Source organism: Vombatus ursinus, unplaced genomic scaffold (assembly GCF_900497805.2).
Source record: "Vombatus ursinus unplaced genomic scaffold, bare-nosed wombat genome assembly UNPS02011613.1, whole genome shotgun sequence".
Classification (NCBI taxonomy): domain Eukaryota; kingdom Metazoa; phylum Chordata; class Mammalia; order Diprotodontia; family Vombatidae; genus Vombatus; species Vombatus ursinus.
The window spans coordinates 3,054,257-3,074,100 of record NW_020951391.1 but is presented as its reverse complement, the minus strand read 5'-3'; the positions used below and the strand labels follow the sequence as shown (position 1 = coordinate 3,074,100).

The 19,844-nt window shown below is 37.8% G+C and overlaps 1 protein-coding gene across 1 annotated transcript in view; it reads right to left on the bottom strand.

Annotated features, from left to right (window-relative positions):
* The window catches only part of AKNAD1 (AKNA domain containing 1), a 36,015-nt gene extending 17,091 nt beyond the window's left edge, over positions 1–18,924 (bottom strand). Inside the window, exons 1-9 of the mRNA XM_027856747.1 lie at positions 17,944–18,924; positions 17,184–17,229; positions 16,881–17,029; positions 16,723–16,782; positions 13,338–13,465; positions 8,932–9,079; positions 7,564–7,769; positions 6,701–6,833; positions 700–806 (exon numbers count right to left, since the gene is read on the bottom strand). Coding sequence (XP_027712548.1) covers positions 700–806; positions 6,701–6,833; positions 7,564–7,769; positions 8,932–9,079; positions 13,338–13,465; positions 16,723–16,782; positions 16,881–17,029; positions 17,184–17,229; positions 17,944–18,924 — 1,958 coding nt within the window. The remainder of the gene's footprint in view (positions 1–699; positions 807–6,700; positions 6,834–7,563; positions 7,770–8,931; positions 9,080–13,337; positions 13,466–16,722; positions 16,783–16,880; positions 17,030–17,183; positions 17,230–17,943) is intronic.
* Positions 18,925–19,844: the final 920 nt, after the last annotated feature.

Sequence of the window (19,844 nt, the reverse complement as noted above, 5' to 3'; positions counted from 1 at the left end):
TCTTCATTAAGTAAAAAGATAGGGTGACTCAGTGAATAGGTATTATTAATACTAATATTCAAAAGCAGGGCTCAGCTGATTCCTGTCAAGTTGACGTTGAGTAAAGGGCCACCCCAGATGACACATGGTTGTTTTTAGCCCAATAACCACCTTGCCACTTTTTAGAGGGAGTAACTTAATAGAAATCTTGTGACAGCAGCAGCCCTTTGGCTGGAATGTTTTCTAACAGGAATCTTCAGTCTTTCAAACCTGGTCACATGCCTCGCTGCTGACCTTTCATTGGACAATTACCCTAAACTTTGGTATTAGTCCATGATGCATCATTAATTAGGTTTGTGGAGGTGTGCCTGCCTTGGTGGAAGACCCACACAATCATGAACCCACACATTATAATAATTTGATTGCCCTAATACATATTTCTAGAATGACAGTAGGGTTAACCTTAACTTAGAAACACAGGGCCTTTCATTTTAAAATTGCAGCCGCTGACCCACGTTCTCTCTGGAATCATCTCAATACCAGCCAGTGTCGACCCTTGTTTCATAGAAAAGGGGAAAGAAATTTGACAGATGATATTCAAGGCCCTGTGTTCAAATGGCTGAGTTGAGAATAGAGCTTCAGGCTTGACACCTTTAGATTTATTCTATTTGCTCTTGCACAACTCGCTCCTCTATGATGATTCACGCGCCAAGCCCTTACCTTTCAGGGAGTTCATGATCAGAGTGCCAATCTTGCCTCAATACAGATTGCTTCATGGACTCTAAGCTTCCAGGATCATCATCAGACTCCAGAGAAGAGAAGGCCCTCTGCACCCCAAAGCAAAACACATTGGTTTTAAGGACATTGACTCATTCTCATTGCTTCATACCTTTTTTTTCTGAATAACACTGACTCATCTGAATTCATAGGATCATGGGATTTAGAGCTGGGAGGCACGTTAGAGATTATCTAATACAATCCCCTAATTTTACAGGTGAGGAAACTGAGGCCCAGAAATGCAAAATGAGATGCTCAAGACCAATATAGCTAGTTAAGTAAGCCTGTGATTACTGATAAATAGAAGTGGAAGGAAAGAGAATAAGCATTTATATCGTGCCTACTGTGTGGAAGTCATTGTGCTAAGTGTTTATAAATATTATCTCATTTAATCCTTACAAAAACCCTGCAAGGTATGTGTTGTTTACTATCCTCATTTTACAGTTGAGGAAACTGAGGCAAACTAAAGTTGTGATTTGCCCAGAATCACACAACTAATAAGTTCTGAGGCCTAATTTGAACTCAGGTCTTCTTCCTAACTCCAGGCCCAGTTCTCTATCCACTGTACCACCTAGAAATTCCAACATACTGTCTTGAATCAAAATCATCCAGCTTGAAGAAGTAAGGCAGGCAGGCTCTGCCAAGTTTTAAATGTCTTTACCATTATCAAATTTACCACTTCTGTTTAGAGGTACAAGATTCTCCTACCACTGGAAACCCTTTCTGACATTTGACTTTTTGGAAAAAGTCTTAGCAAGGCCAGGAACCTCCATTCAAGTCCAACTCTGATGCCTCATGGGGTCACCCAGGCTAGGTCCTGTGTTCCTGAAGGTCAGACCAGCAGACCATAAACTCTTATAGGTCTTGCCCAACTATAAAATTTTTACCTGCAAGACTTAGGTCAGACTGCCAGCTATGGATCATGCTAGCTAAGCACAGAAATATTCATCACTAGAGGGTTAGCTGCCAGGTGATGAATATTTTTGATAAGAAAATCAAACTCAAGAATTCTCTAATACAGCAAAGGAACAATGACATTTTCGACACCAATATTGCCTCCAACCACATGGGAATAACTACCTTTCATCAATCAATCAACAAGAATTTATTAAATACTCATTATATGCTCAGTGTTGGGGCATATAAAGAAAGGCAAAGTCAATGCCTGCCCTCAACAAGTTCACACTCTAATGGGAAGAGTTTGAGTTCTATTAAGTTCTATTAGAAGCTTATATTATCCATGCCTGCCTATCCTGTATAACTTTCACCTGTGTCCTCCCTTCCCATATGGTATTCATCCAACATATTAGGGGCCTTTGTCAAATTCTCTTGAGTTCATGAGGATACCAATGGAGCACCTGAGCTATTTGTTGATTATCCCCCCCTCGTGCCTCATGACCAACCCCTCTTCTTTTTAACTTCTATCAAACTCCTTGTTTGTCATGGTTTGCTGCTTGCTCACGCCCACCATTTCCTTTCCACTGCATTTTGAGTAATTCTCAATTTTAATTCTTCAGAGACTTTAACGCTCCCTCGTTTGCAGTCATATAACATCACTGGAAGAATATTGGCATTAAAAATGGGAACTTTAAAAGAACTTTGCAGTTTCCCAAAAGAAATCCAACTTACTTTTCTCCTCTTGTTAAATCCTGGGCCCAGACTGTTGTCTGCTTGCAGAGTCTTTCCAAGATATAGATACTGAAAGATTCAACTTGAAACTGCTTATCACAATCTAGATAATATGTATTCTTCATCCATTTGGTTTTTTTCCTGTGTGGTTAGTCCAAATTGTTTTGAGTAATTATGGCTGTCAGCTGAGAAGCGCCTCAGTGTTCTGGGATTGATGCAATCAGCCCAATATCATCCATACCAAGGATCATCTGGAGCACCTCACCATCTTTAGGGACTCCCTTTTTGATACGGGTTCCCCAGTGGATCTCCTCAATGACAATGGAAGACACATTTGACCCAACTATTTTCTGCATCACTTGATATTAATAATCAGGAGGATATCAAACAGGGGATCCTCATTGTGTTTTTATGCACGACATTACACAGGTAAATGTTAATTTTGGAGAGAGTTTGTATGGGGCATATTTTGTTGAAAGAGAGCCTTGAAGGCAATGTTTTACTTTTTTTATAGTCAACAAGCTATAAACATGGTGAAGTCTTGTATTGTCTATGCCTTGGAAGGAAGCCTGGTATAGTGGAAAGAGAAATAGCTTTAGAATGGCTGGCTTTGTGTTTAAACCCTGACTCCAATACTTACTGCTTATAAGTAGTGACTTTGGACAAGTCACTTAACCTCCCCAGGCCTCAGTTTCCTTATCTGGAAAATGAGGAGATAGGACTAGATAATCTTTGAGGTTCCTTCTAGTCCTAAATCAATGATCCTTTCAATCAACTACCATTTGGTAAAGATGTGTCTGCAATAGAATACCTCTTGCAAAAATCTGCATGGTGCCTTCTAATCCACTCATCCAAGATGTCGTCAATGCATGTGTAGGTTATTCTTATCTGGATGGGAAAATATGCTTTCCTTTTTCTCTTTTTCATTCTTCTAGATTTGTATTAATTTCATTTTTGTTCTTAAAAAAAATGGTCTGACTGCACAGAGATGGCTAATTCAGGAATGATGCTCACTTCGAGTCACATCTGTTTGTTAAAATAGAACCACTTTCCTTTTATTGTGATATTATTTGTTGGCCATCATCTCTCAAATAACGTATTCATCACGTATAGATATGAAACTTCTGTGTAGTACACAAGTGCTCAGTTTCTCTCATTCCTCACATCTGAGTCACTTTTTTCCAAAATATTTGTCATGGGGCTAACCTATACACACCTTAAATTGATGTCCTCAACTATCAAAACATAACAAATTTGTAAGGCCTCCTCTGCTTCATCTTGGAATTTCTCTACCTGCTCATTATCTATGAGAGATGTTGGTGTAAAAGCTGAAATGATTTTCATGAGGGAGCAATATTTTTCCAAATATTGATCATGAGCACAGCAAAATGCTGTGACCAAAGGTGACCAAATATCCCATGGCAAGATATTTTTTGACAGTCCACTAAACTACCTTGATTTCCTGACTTTAGATTCCATTTGGGGAAAGTTAAAAGAAGCACAATTAATCTAAGGCCCTTCTGATTACTCCTCCTCTAGTGAGGTTGGTGATAGTAGCTGCCATGTCTCCTGGGAAATGACCAGGAAGCTATACCTCATTGGAGATGATAGCCCATCCATTCCTATCTTGTGACTCTTGTCCATGTCCTCCCCAAAGTTCAAAACAGAGGGTCCATATAATGTGCCAGAGGTTTTCCTTGCTTTTTCCCAACATCTCAAAGTGTAGCCCTCTGGTTGCCCACCTGCCATTCCTTGCTCTTCTCTTTCTGTCAGACAATCCTCTAATGATATCCTTTACTCCTTTTCATCTGTGTCCATTTTTCATTATGTATTGCAGCCTGTTTACACTCACTGTATACCTCTCTGTTTTCCTCTGTGTGATACTTATTTTATTAATTCTTTTTAAAGGCAAGTAGTGTTCCACATCTTGCTGCCATACAGTGACACCAGTAAAATGTTACTATTGAAAAGATGGGCTTTTGCTTTCATGGGAAGCTTGAGGTAATTAAAAGTTTTGCAATTTTCTGAAAACAATACAGACTAGGGGCAACTAGGTGGCACAGTGGATAGAGCACCGGCCCTGAAGTCAGGAGGACCTGAGTTCAAATCCAGCTTCAGACCAAACACTTAACCCTTACTAGCTGTGTGACCCTGGGCAAGTCACTTAACCCCAGTTGCCTAAAAAAAAATAAAAAAAAAAGCAATACAGCCTGCTGTCCTCCTCTGCCCCTGCCCCATAGTCCTCACTTATCTTGAGGCCCAGTTCTCTGTCCATCTGTACTATCTGTCCTAAATACACACACACACACACACACACACACATATTGTTGGACAAGTCAATTGGCATTCTTCATCTATTTGATCTTTCTTGTGTGGACGAACAGGTCAAACTCCTTTTAGTGATTAGAGATCTCTCTTAGGAGGCTTTGGAAAGTTCTGGAACTTGATGCAATGAGGACAATGTTATCTGTAAACAGGACCATCTGGAGGATCTCACCATTTCCAGGGCATCCCTCTTCGACTTGGACTCTGTGCTGGACCTCCTCTATCCCAGTAGCAAATACTTTTGATGAGTATGTATCTCCGTGTCTTATGACTCATCTGATGTTTATTATCAGAGGGCCATTGAATAGGGTAACTTCTGTTCTCATATCTTCTAAAGAATCTTGAAATAGTTTGATACATGCATGGGAGATGCTTTGTTGTAGAAGAGTCTGTAAGGATGCCTTTTTTTTTAACTGAATCAAATGCTTTGTAATCAACGACTGATAAGCACATTGAGATCTTCTAATATCTACATCTTTTAATTAATAAAGAAAGGATAAAAATGTAATCCATTGTTGCATTTCACTTTTGAATAAGCCTGCTTGTTTCCCTACTAATTCCTTGAGGATGTTCTCAATTCATGTATAGATGACTCTTAAAATTGTTGTGTGTAGCTGTAGGAGTAAAAGTTGGTGGTTGATCTCTAAATCGTCTTTTTATTTTAGTGTTAACAAAGTTCAAGACTTCTTCCACACCTTCTGTATCTTACCCTTCTTTAGATACTTTACGTATCAGTCCCTTGGCACCCTATAGACTTTATCCAGTCCAGATGCCTTTTCTGCCTTTGTTCTCTTCTCTTTAGTGTCATTTTCTACCTCCTCCATGAGTATATCCGGGACTGTGGTGTTAATGTCCATGTGAGATAGTTTCACTAATCTTGATGGAGAAAATAGTTTGTTAAAACAGATTTTGTAAATCTTTTCCATTTGTCTTCTGTTTGTAGCCCTCCTTCCATTTTCACCCTTAAATGTCCTTCGGATGACTTTGTTTAAGTGGTTTTCTTGCCAACCTTTTTTCAACTGGTTTTGCCCTTGACTGTTTCTGTTTCTTTATGAGATGAAACCCTTATTCTTTATCCAAACACATTCCTATTTTAACCGAGTGTTGCCTTTGGCAACCATCTCTTTTGTTTGGTAAATAAGCAAGATATTTACTAAGAAGCTTTCTAGGACCTTCTAGTCTCCTTGCTGAAGCAATTCATTTACATTTTTTGAACTTCCGGATAAAATTCTTATAGTCAGTTTCTATGTGATTTTGTTGTCCATTTCTCATTTTTGATTAGATCTTTGTTATTAAGTGTGATTTAAATTAGAAACCTGAGGGTTTTATTCTTGCTATTTCCAGTTGGTCCAGTTGGTTGGAGAATGAACTGAGCTTCATGAAACTTATCTCTGAGATGTTGAAAAATGAAAAATTGTTAGCAATGGATGGCACAAGTCATTAAGCTTGCCTGTTACTTTCTAACATCCTCATCCCTAATACTAGAATGTCCTCAATGCTGGCATATAGGCTATTCTCATAACCTAATTTTAGTGCCATGGAACATTAGAAACACTTCATATCTATCTATCTATCTAACTATCTATCTGTAAGCTCAGGAGGAAGGAGTTTGAGGTAGTGTGGTATGGTCGAAAAAGAGATGGACTTAAATCAGATGACCTTGTTTCAAATCACAGCTCTTTCACTTGCTACATGTGTGGCCTTGAACAAGACACTGAACACTTACTTGGGCTTCTCTTTCCTCATCTATAAGTAAAATGAGAGAGATGAACTCGATGAGCCACAAGGTCCTTCTCAACTGCAAGACTATGATGCTGTAACTCTTTTCCACTTTGGAATTATATGAATCTGTGACTAAACGATCTTAATTACACCAACTTCAAATTCATATTCCACAAAACGAGTTGCAGTTACAGAGTCAGTTTGGAGAGAAGGGAGTCAAACATGCCTTGAGAACAATAGAACATCTTCCCACTAACCAGTCTCCTACCATTAAGTCTGATGAGAGCTTCACCGCCAGCTGATTTGTCTCCAGCTGAGATAGCGTTACCACTTCTTCCTTGGAAGCAAGCTTCGGAGCATCTGCATCAAAAGCATCATCTCTCCTGGGTAATCCTAGGTAGCTAATAGAAAAGCATTTGGAACGGCGTTACTGGTGGCTCCTACAGAAAGCAGCAGTCAGTCCTCAATGGGCCCTGAGAGTCAAGTCCATCCTTTGGAGCCTCTGCCTTTGACCCCTGCTTCACTAACATGTCTACTTTATGACTCCATGACTGACTCCAGAATGTCTGAAAGGCAAGGAGATTCTGGTTCTCTTGAGATATAAAGAGGTTGGTCTGATGCTTCACTTCACTGGGTTGGGGGACGAGACTCTCATTCCTACCAGACAGAGAAGATGCCAGAGTTTCCCTCTCAGAGGGAAGGAGAAGCCCTGGGTCCCAGACCAAGATCCTGACTCTCATTCCTATGGTCCTTTCAGGTTTACAAAGTGCTCTCCTCTCAACATTGGAAGACAGATAGTGAGGTTCGGAAGGATTAAAGGACTTGCTCAGAATCATGTAACAACTAAATGTTACTAAACAACCTCCCTCATAAAATGAGATAATATTTGTAAAGTGCTGGTACATAGTAGGTGCTTGATAAATGTTTATTCTCTTTCCCTTTGCTTGTGACATTTCCAAATTACAAATGGCCTCAGGCAGACTATCCATGCTATCTTCAATTTATAACATGTCAAAAAAAATCACTTTGCCAGCTTGGACTGTCTTTATATACTAGGGGAATACTCTTTGAGGAAGTGGGTCTCCATTTGAGCTCCTCTCAACCTCAGCAGCTGAGGAATGAAATACTCACATCGGTGGGTAGAGTTCACAAAGGCACCCTTGTGAGGGAGTCTCCTGGCTCTTTGCTGGAATGGCTTCTTTCTTATTAACACTTTCATCCTTCCCCTTGAGAAAAGAGAAGAGAGTGTTTCTTTGACCTTGTTTCCCAAGGTCCAGAAGCTTTATTTCACACTTAGATTTTCCTGAAGGATCATGCCCATTTTCTTGTATTGGGACCTGAACAAAAAAAAAATAATAATAACTATTAGTCATTGGATCAATAGACTCTCCAAAGATGGAAGCCAATCAGAGCATGTTAGAATTAGGACTTTCTATGTGATGCAATCAATGATTCTTAAGTGCTGACCAAAGGCCACACAACTTTTAAATTGTAGTCCAAGACTGTGTTGTTAAGTATGAAAAGGAATACTGACTTTAAACCATTTCCCAGGCAATTTAGAAAAAAAAAGTGGGTCATGATTAAAATAAAAGGACAGTCCAAAAGACTGGCAACCTTAAAATGTAAAGAGCCCCAGAGGAAGACCTCCAGAATGTCGGGTACGTTCTCTGTGGAGAATTGATGAGAAAACATGGACAAGAATCACACAAGATGAGAAGGAACAGAGGGGTGGATACCTGTACCTGTGAATGAAGTGTCCACATCAATGAAATCACAGAGACATTGAAGAAGTATCCAGATGATTCAAGACTCCTAATTCCAATTTAGACTAAAATTCTCAGATAATTGAAGCAAAAGGGTGAGGGAGGAAACGATGAAATAAGCAATTGAAGTAATTAAATCACTCTAATTTACCATTTCATTTTGCACGTATGGTTACATACATATCTCAGAACTGAGAAAATGATAGATCAAAGGGAGATTCTTGGGAAATTACATTTCCCTTTGTCTATTTAGAAGATAAAGAATCATACTTGAAAAGCCAAGACTGACACATACACCGAGTACCTCTGACAGGGTCTCCTCAGTGGAAAAACTGAGGATGTGCTCTGCCCACATGCCATTCCTCCCTAGATAAGTTTGACTCTATATAAAATTGTTTCTTCTAGGAAACTTCCACAAGAAAACTTGTCACTATTTTCCCTGGGTGGGGGTGGGAGGCAGCAATAGCCTTTTCATTGGCATTTCATCTTCATGAACTGGCTTTGGTCTCATACTAGTCATCCTAAACCCATGCACTTTCGGAAAACAAACATTTAAAATAATTTCTAAGACCCCAAAATAGTTCTGTTTTAGACAAAATGATTCCCAGGACATTTGAAAGTTAAGGTCTCATCACAGAGAAATAAAATAAGCTCTGGCAATTCCATGAATTAAGATCCTACAACATATAAAAATAATTTTTCTAGTAGCAAATTATATAATAAATCGCTGGATTACCTCATTTGGGAGTGGACATAATGCAAAGTCCAAAAGATCCAGAGTATCAGAGGAACGTGGAAGAAAAGAACTGGATGTGCTTTCTTCAATTTTTTCTTTGACATTTCCAAGGAGCATTTCAACCTTAAAGATTTCACCTTCAACTTTTCTAAACAAGTAAGAAAATAAATAGTACATTGTATACTGTAATTAAATCTGATAATCACCTTACAATCTACATATTGAGTATTCTATTTAATAAAAGTAGTTTATGAATATCACACAGGTTTTATCATAGTTCACATAAATGTTCATGTCTGTAAAAAGAAATTACAAAAATTACAAAAAAGAAATTACAAATTAGTCCATACCCGGATCAGGGCCCTATTTGCAGTTCTGTTGCAAAGATCAGAGCTCCAGTCCTCACTCCAGCCTCCTTACTAGCTAACAAGTCACTTAATCTTTCTGGGTCTCAATTGCTTAATTTGTAAAATGGGGATAATAACATCCTACCTGCCTGAAGGTAGAGAGCTGGATCAGGTTCTTTGGATGATAATTTTTAACTCTAAGACCTATCATTCTCTGACAAATGATTTGTTAGTTTAAAACTGCACCTTTTTTTTTTTTTACAAATGTCCATACCAATGAAAATATTAAATTAACCTGGGTCCCTGACATGAAATGGAAGATTAAACAATCCACAAGTGTGAAATTGAAGCACGTTGGCTCTTACTTACATTAATGATAGTAATGAACTAAAATAATCTTAGTTCAAACATCAAATCATCATGAAAACACAAGTTATGTGTGGATGGGTGTGTATACATATTTGTATATATGTCTTGTGTATATATGTGTATGAATAATATACACAGCTTTGTATATATGTGTATGTATTACATTTATTCCAGTTAATGTCAAATTCACAAATCCAGGTCCCATTTACACTCCTATTTATGAGCAATTGTTATTATTGAGTTGTTTCGATCATGTCTGACTCTTTGTGACCCCATTTAGCATTTTCTTGGCAAAGATATTAGAGTGGTTTGCCATTTCCTTCTCCAGCTCATTTTATAGATGAGGAAACAGAGGTAAAAAGGGCTGAGTGATTTATGAGGGATAACCATTGGTTAACTTAGATAAGACTCTACCTTTAGATTACTGTTATTAACTAGTGTAAACAAAATTGAACGAGATGGAACTCTACTCTCAAATGCTGGATAGATGAAAGTCAAATACACTCCTATGGTCCAAAAATATTATCTTTTACATAAGCGGAGAAGGTAATGGCTTTATTAAGGTGGACTAGTTGATTTAAAACAAAAAAATAGGATTAAGAATGGTGAAAAGAGTACCAAACCAGGAGTCAGAAGACCCTGACTTTCAGTCCTTCTGCCATTTATTGTGTGACCTTGAATAAGTCATTTTAAATTTAATCTCTCTAAGGCTCAGTTTCCTCATTTGCAAAATAGTCTTTTTCTTACCCATAATGGAAGCATTTCCAGTCCCCCAGGACTTGCTACTAATTCATCTCATAGATGCAAGATATTGTTTGTCCTTTGTTCTCAAAGAGGACCATGACATCAGGGAGATGACGCCATGATGTGCAAGTGAATTCGATTTAAGTGAGGGAGGGCTGTGCAAAGTCACCAGCCTCACTTTCTCCTCTGGAGCCATCTGGGTCCAGTGGCAAGATATAGATCATGACAACTGGAGATGGCCCCAGATACAGTGCAGACTTGGGCCTTTTTTAAGCTAAGGTTTTTCCCAGATCTCAGTTTAACTGAGATAACGCCCATTCACCCCAATATATGAGGTATAAGACAAAAGTTCTGAGTGAAGACTCCCTTACTTACTTTGCCTTTGTAAAGAGTATACTTTAAAACTTGGAGACTGTCTAGGGAGAAGTCAAGAAATTCAGGCCATGAACAAACATAATAGTATCTTTGTTGCTCTTTGCTGCCCCCAGCTCTAGGAATACACAGATAAGAAATATCTCACCATTCCCCCGACTCCCCTGCCCCAGCCCAAGAACATGAAGGCAGGCTCTTGTCTCAGTACTGTAAAGTATAACTTTTCAAGGTCAGCCTTGCAGTATGAGCGAGAATCTACCGCCTCCCTTCCGTTTCTCTCTCCTTCATCACCTCAACCAATTATCATGCTGAAGGATCCTACACTATGGATTTGGGAGCGAAGGCAACAAACAGATAACACCTTGTTTTTCCACCAATCATTGCCCTAACTAGAATCCCTGAGAAGTGAGGAAACTAGTTAAGTCTCTCCCACCCAAGTCATAGAACTCTTTCTTTATATAAAAGGAAAATTGGGAAGCAACTTAGCTGCTGACATCCTGCGAAATGGGTCTCCACATGGGTTACCAGATGAAGTAGGATGAGGGCACTCTATGGTTCAAAGAAGTACCCCTCTTACACAAGGAAACACTGAGACAGACAGCAGCCATTTTCTTAGCCTCATCATCCATGGTCATGGTAACTCCAAATATCTTTCAGTAAACTTTACTAGAACATGTAAGTTTGGGTCAGAGTTGATTTATTTGATATTTAACAGACTTACTACAAAGCCATCCATTTGGAGAGCATTTGCTACTGATTAGTGAAAACAGATAAGAGAAACCAATCAATCACCTCACCCGGCTCTAAAAATAAGTAAGCTTGAGAGCAGGACTCTCTTTGGCCTTTCTTTGTTTTCCCAGCAATTAGCCCAGCACATAGTAGGTGCCTAATAAATGCTTATTGACTACCACTTTAGAGGGCTATTGTCAGGCTCAGACGAAATAATGCACTAGAAAATGCTTGGGCAACTGTAAAATGCTAGGAAAAAATATGTGAGAGAATGTGATTACAGATGGAAAATGTGTTTGTATGGAACATATACAAATTGATCTTTAGGAGCAGGAGGATCCAGTGCTTTGGGTATGCTCCATATCAAGCCTCCCCTGACCACAGGCAGGTGGAACTTTGCAAAAGTAAAGGCATCCTGTTCTCCTCCTGTTGGCCACTCCTGGGTCAAAGCCGCATTAGATAAAGAGCATAAGGAGACTGCATTCAGGACTCTCCTTGCAGGGCCATGCCATTAGCTTAGTCATTTGGAGAGCTCTGTCTCTTTTTCTCCTCCCTTTGGTAAAAGCTTCTTTGTGCATAGGCTGTAATTGCATTGGAAACCCTGTGATTTATGTTGGTGCTGAATGTGGTTAGTTGTAACTAGGTTATAAATAAGGCATTATGTTATCTGTAGTCTTTTCTTCTGGGAAGAATTGTGTGTTTTTAAAATGATGTCTCAAATAACTGAAATTCATAGACAAATAGATTATTTAATGATTTTTCATTATTGCTGTGAACATATGCTTTAGGTTTTTGTTTTGTTTTGTTTTGTTTTCAAGTTAAAAAGAAACCAAGGAACAATCAGTGCCAAGACATAATCCCTTGCTTTCGAGTCAGCTAGCACAGCATTCAAGGTTTTACTGATTTTTAAGGCTTAAATGCACCTCCAGAAAAGAAAATGTCTAAGGTTGCTAGTATTCAAATTTTAAGAATTAAATTATTTTTATATCCAAGATGGCTTTGTGTTAAAAAGAGTTGTTAATGCAAATGTTGAATGTAGAATTTAACTTACTGAATGACTTCTTTTAGCATGTATCAGGAAGTTCCTTGGATATAATTGTAGCTTCTAGTTCTAACCCATATTTCTCTTTGTATGTTGGTGGAAGGATATTGCATAGTGGATAATGCCAGTTTCACATTCAATATGCATTTAGGCCAAAGTCTTTCAAGCCAGCTGAAACCAAGAACAAAAGTCATTTGGCTTGAAGGATTTAGGCACAGTGATTGCCCAAGGATTTAGGCACAGTGATTGATTTCTCTTCCTTCTTCCCCTACCCTGTATACTTCCCTCCCAACTTAACACTTTGGACTTTGTTGAGGGTGAGAACAGAAAAGGGGAGAAAAGAGACCATGAGAAGAGTAGGAGAAAGTAAAAAGTAATAAGGAGACCATAAAAGGGGAAGGGAAGGAGTGTAAGACAAGAAAGTGATGAAGGGAATCTCCAAAATTTGCCTTTGCAATTGTTCAGGAGTGAAGAGCAAACTGCAGTTGTTATCCTTCCCTCAACCCCGCCCTGTAAAAGACATGGAGCATTATTCCTCCTGTTTAACTCAGAATTAAATGTCATGAAATATGACAAAATGCAATGTGGCCGATGCTGAGAGATGGCAGTCAATATTTCTTCTCCTACAGGCTCTTTTTTACTATATATACTGCATTCATTGGTAGTTGCCTTCATCAAAAAAGAGGTTTTCCAAAATTACAGGTGGGACATGCTTTTCTGATCCTAAAGAAGAGGAGTGACTAAGAATTAGGCCAACAGATGGCCTAATCCAATGGAATCCATTTGTTCTAAATAAATCTGACCTTTCTGGATCAAACTCTCCAAATGCTGTAGATTTTTTATTGTGGTTCTGTAAAGTTTGATATTTCTCTTTGACGGACAAATAGCTCTGTTCCAGCACATCAAGGTAACCCTGCAATTTCTCCAGTACCTGTAGCAATTAAATCCAATCACATAAATTTAAAAATTTACCCATTCTCATTTTCCTAATTTCCCTTCCCTCAAAGCTCAAATGATCTAAGTTCATAATAACAACATGCTCCATTGCAGCAGTTCTCAAAGTGTGGTTCATGGACCTTTTCGAGGGATCCATGAGGTCAAAACTATTTTCATACTAATATTAAGATGTCTTAATTTAGAATATAGTAAAATACCAATAGATAGTTACCATCATAAATAAAAGCTCTTTGGGGGAAGGGATCCTCAGTGATTTTTAAGAGTGAAAAGGAGTCCTTTTTTATCCTCAGTATTTTATTTTTTAAAAACATTTTTATTTAAAGTTTTGAGTTCCAAATTCTATCCCTCCCTCCCTGAAATGGTAAACAATCACATATTGGTTATACATGTGCAATTATGTAAAACATTTTCATATTAGTCATTTTGTATAAGAAGACTCAAACAAAAGAAAAAATGAAAGAAAGTGAAAAATAGCATGCTTCAGTCTGTATTCAAAACAATATCAGTTTTTTTTCTGGAGGCAGATAGTATATTTCATCATTAGTCCTTTGGGATTGTAAAGTTGTCTTGAAACCAATCAGCCAATAAACATTTATTAAGCGTCTACTATATGCCAGGCTGTGCTATTACTCTTCAATATTGTACTATCCTATTGTATAGCAATAGGCTAAGAAAAAAGGTATCGAAGGAATAAGCATAGGCAAAGAGGAGAGAAAAGTATCACTTTTTGCAGATGATGGTTTACTTAAAAATCCCAACTGAAAAACGAATCAAAACAATGCACAACTTCAGCAAAGTTGCAGGATATAAAATAAACTCTTACAAATCCCCAATATTTCTGTATATTACCAACAGAAGACATCAGGAAGAGATACAAAGAGAAATTACATTTGAAATAACTACAAACAGTATAAAACACTTGGGAGTATACCTGTCAAGGTACACACAAGAACTATATGAACACAATTACAAGATGTAGGAAAATAGGTCTTTAATGCACTGTTGGTAAACTCATCCAATCATTCTGGAGGGTAATTTTGAACTATGCCCCCAAAACTTTTCAGTTGTACTTACTCCTAGGTCTATTCCCCAAAGAGATTAAAGAAAGAGGAAATGGACCTATATGTACAAAAATATTTTTAGCAGCTCTTTTTTGTGGTGGCAAAGAATTGGAAACTGAGGGATGACCATCAGTTGGGGAATAACTAAACAAGTTGTGTTTGTGAATATGAGAGAATACTATTGTGCTATAAGAAATGACAAAGGGGATGATTTCAGAGAAACTTGGAAAGATGTCTATGAACTGATACAGAGTGAGTGAGTGGAACCAGGAGAACAATTTATACAGTAACAGCAATGAAAAAATCCAACTATATTTGAAAGGAATAGCAAGTTATACATAATGGATCTGCAATTTCAGATGCAATCCTCTGTTTTTCCATCCCACGTTGTTATTGAAATGCTTGTCTTATTTCTTAAGTTCAGAATAAAATAAATAAGTTTAAAAAAAAAACCTTACTAACTCTGATCGACACAATAATCAACCACAATTCTAAATGACTCATGAAGAAACATGCTATCCACCTCCAGAAAGAGAGTTGATGGACTCAGAGTACAAATTGAAGCGTATTTTCTTTTCTTTCTTTTTCTTTCTATTTTTGGACATGATTAACGTAGGAATTTGTTTTGTATGACTCTACATATTTGTACAGGGTTTTGTTTTTCTTGTCTTCTCAATGGATGGGAAAGAGGGAGAGAACTCAGAACTGAAAATAAAATTGAGCTGCTGGGGAAAATGTTTTTAATTGAAAAACAAATATACAAATACCTAGAATATAAATGCATAGGAGAGATTTGAGAAAAGATCTATAATTCTATGATTTGTGGCTGTGGGAATCAAGGAAGGCTTCAGGGAATAGGTAAAAGGGAATGGATTCTGACAGGTGGAGATGCAAGGGTGGGGGAAAAGTTAAGGAGAAAGAACATTCTTATCATGGGTCTTGTTATACACAAAGTATAGAGGTGGGAAGAACATAAAGCTAGTACTTTCCTTCAGAGATTATGTTCAATTTATCCTGTAAAAAAATGGCTTGTCTGAACATAGTTGTTTGCAAGTTGTCCTCCCCATTAAATTGTGAACTCCTTCAGAGAAGAGACTACTTCCCTTTTCTTTGTATCCTCAGCACTTAACATCATGCCTGGCACATAGTAGGCAATTAACAAATGCTTGGTGACTTGAATCAGTATATAATTTTGTTTTGCTGGCATTTAGAATGTGTCAAGATGATAATATGAAATAAAGCTAGACAGGTGGGTTGGTATCAGATTGTAGAGACAACAAGAGGGCCTTGAACAACAGGAGCTGAGAAGGCCAGCACCCCATCCCCTACACACCATCTTTCTCCCAAAAGCATCGGTTAACTATATTGATGAAGCTTCCTGAAAAGGGTCTAGTAATTAGACTATAACTGGAGATACAATGTCAATTTTCACACAGCCTTTACAGGACACAGCTGATGACCCAGTTACTTCTGAGTTTTCTGTATGACTCAATCATACCCCTCTTTTGTTTGTGCTCTTTCTCTCTTCTTTTTTCCTTGTACAATGTTGATTTGTGTACATGTTGTATCTTTCTAGTAAAACGTAAGCTCTTCAAAGGTAGAGGCTGCTTCATTTTCATCTTCATACTACCAGCGCCTAGGCACGATGCCCTGCACATAGTAGGTGTTTTAAAAATTTTGTTGAATTGGATTGACTTCTTTGACAAATTAGTTTTTAAAAATTGTGTTAGTCAGGGGCAGCTAGGTGGCACAGTGGATAGAGCTCCAGCCTTGGAGTCAGGAGGACCTGAGTTCAAATCTGGTCTCAAATCTGACACTTACTAGCTGTGTGACCCTGGGCAAGTCACTTAACCCTGATTGCCTCACTAAAAAAAAATTGTATTAGTCAATCAAAAAACATTTATTGAGCATCTACTATGTGCCAAACACTGTGTAAGTACTACAAAAAGAGCCAAAAGACAATCTCTGCCCACAAGGAACTCACAATCTAATGGAGAAACAAGCAAACATGTACGAACAAGATATATACAAGATAAACAGGAAATAATTAAGAGAAGGAAGGGCACTAGAATTAAGAGGGATAAGAAAAGTTTTCATGTAGGAGATAGGTTTTTAGTTAGGGCTTAAAGGAAGCCAGAGAAGACAATAGATGGAGATTTAGAATTATTACCTGTTTACTATCTTCTAAAGGAGTAGAATCCTGGTTTATTCTTTTAGAAAATTCTTCTACCTATGACAAAAAAACTTGATGTAAGCATGAAGTTTTCTGCACAGTTATCTTTATCGTTCTATCAGCAATCGGTAATATGAAGAGTTTTTAAACATTACTTTAGTTTTCAAGTTCTTGGTCTGCTCCGTTAATTCCTGACACATGTTGTCTCTTTTTGTTGTTTTTTTAAGTAATTGGGAGGCCCTTGAAGGCACCTGTTCTTCAGTAGTTGATGACAATTTCAAGACATTTGTCTTCGATACTAGTCCTGTATAATAAAATCAAGCATTAGTCATTATTTACAATTATTGCCCACAATGTCAGAATGAAATGCAAAAAGAAGTTTATAGTAAAAGTCACAGATGTTGGATATGTATATATATATATATACATATATGTAAAAGAAGTTTTTAAATGTCTACCTGAAAGAGCTCTTTCTGAAACATCCAGGAGAGGCTCTACATTTACCTGTACAATAGAGGAAAAGAACATTTTTTTTTGTGCATACCAATCAAGGAGAGAACTACTAGAGACATACAAAAGCTATTTTAACATTAGAGGAATATAATTGAAAAATTAGTTAGATGTTGGAGATATAGATCATGGGATATATGTGTATATATATACATATATATACACATATATATACATATATATACATATATATATATGGAGCTAGAGATGGAAGAGATCACGGAGTTTGACAATACTCTCATTTTACAGATGAGGAAACTGAGGCCCAAAGAGAGGAAGTGACTCGCCCAAGGTCACATAGGTAATAAGTAGAAGCAGCCAGATTTTGAACCCAAGTCTTCTGACTGTACATCCAGTGATCTTGCTACTATAGTACAGCTAATTCTGGCATCACAGTGACATCCCTCACCAATGAGAGCTTGTCAAAGTAGAAAAGAACCATTGAGATGGAACAGATTTTCAGAGAGCATCTAATAGTCACAAACATCCCAAGCAACTATTTAATCCAACCCCTTCAGTCTGCAGAGGAAGAGACTGAGGCCCAGAGAGGTGAATTCCCCTAGCTCAAAGCTGTACACAAAGTCAGTGGTAAAGGCCTGACTTTGCCTGTGGGTCTCCTGACTCTCTCCCAGAGGCCCTCCCCCTAGTTACACTCACACAGGTGAAAAGCGTTAATTGCAATACCTCCGAGGGTCACGTTTTATTTACCTGTAAGTGTTGCAAAAACTCAGTAGTTTCTTCTTTATTCTCTTGGGGCTTTCTGACAAGAAAATTTATAGCCATACTTTCTAAACCATCTTGCACAATAGATGATTTCTCACTCAAGTTAGGAGAGTAATTGGTTTGCTGAACTATGGTCGCCAATCTATGATGGATATCAGATTTAGACATTCTGATTTGGGGAGCAACTTGAGAGAAATCAGAAAGGAGATCATAAACTTGATCTTGGCCGTAGGTAAGCCCATTTTCTGAGCTAAGTCTTTCAAACAGACATTGCTGAGGTGTCTGCCCTCTGTACATTGTTTGTAGATAATTTGGACTTCTGTTTTCAGCTACAAAATTCGGAATTCCTTGAAAGCAGTCTCTAGGAGCCAATGATTCTTCAAAATTAAAATCAAAAATACTTTCATTCCTTGTGAGATGTCTGTGACTCAACTGATTGCACATGACATTTCTTTTACGGAGGAGCTGGTCAGAGGGTTCTGTATTTGGTTCTCTTGACAAAGAACTTTCATTACAGTGCAGAATAAGGCTTTTAACAATGGTTTCATCAAAACTTTCAAATGACAGCTCAGGGAAAGTTTCACAAGCAACAGGCTGGACAGCATTTGAAAACTCTTTTTTGGACAGATGTTGGAGTAAAACATCAGAAATTTTTGAATTTGAAGGCCTCTTATTATTAGTTGGAATGTGAAAAAATCCAGTGTATAGTTCTTCTTTATTGCCCTTTTTAATTACAGAAGTTTCAGGAAAAATGTCATTTGCACATCTCTTGTGAGTGTCTTCTTGAGGCATTCCTGTGTATGAAAAGATTGGTTGTTGGAAAGCTTCAGACATATCCTTTATTAAGGGGAAAATCTCATCACAGTGGCTATGGAGCAGCTCAGCCTTCTCTGTCAAGTTCCCATCGTAAGGCAAGTCCTCTTGCTCCTTATCAGTTGTATGTCCAGATAAATCCAAATCATCCATGAGTGTTCAATCTGCTCTTTTGCACTACACTGCCTGCTGTTCTGACTAATGGTAATTAGATGTCCTCCAATTTTCATTGATCCTTTCCAGAGAATGCTTTTATTGTATATATCTTATTCTGTGAGGCATGAAAAAACAACTTCACAGTTAAATACAGAAGAATCATTCAAAGCAATAATATCTTAACTATCCCAGGCATAAACTGGCACATCTTTGCAAACAAGATCAAAATAAAATTAGGTAATAATGGATCTGCTTAAAGAGAAGTGCATTTGCCAATGAGGAGGTAATGAGCTTAACAAAAGTCTAATCCATTATCAGCACTGTATTAACATCTCAATCAAATATATAAAATGAATATAGAATGAGAAAGGCAAGAATGCCCTCTCTCTCCCTCCCACCCCACCAAGGTTTATTTTCTTTCCTTGAATCTTGACTGACACTTACCTCTAACTAAAGAGGGAAAAAATTATAAATATTTGCCATCCTATTTTAGAAAAATACTCTCTGAGGGTATGGTTTTCCAAAGCATTTTAAGAACTTTTTTCTTCAAATATAAACAAAACATGATTTTTAAACAAATTACAAAAAAAATGTTCACATTAACATGTCAATAAGTCTAAATGCTATTGACGCTCTAATTTATTTTCCTTCCACACATAGATGTATGACCCTTTTTATTCCAGTGGAAAATTACCATTGGAGACCATGTCCCCATCCTTGACTCTCCTTGACCCTAGAGTCTCCTCCTGACACATAATTGAATGACTAAGGAGGGCCGAGAAAAGGACAGAAATATGACCGAAACATTGTCCCTACTGTGCTGAATTGGCTGAAACAGCATCTGAACCCAAGTCTCCCTAAGGCACAGATCTGACAATGTTATTCTCCTGTTCAAAAATTTTTAATTGCCTTTAGGA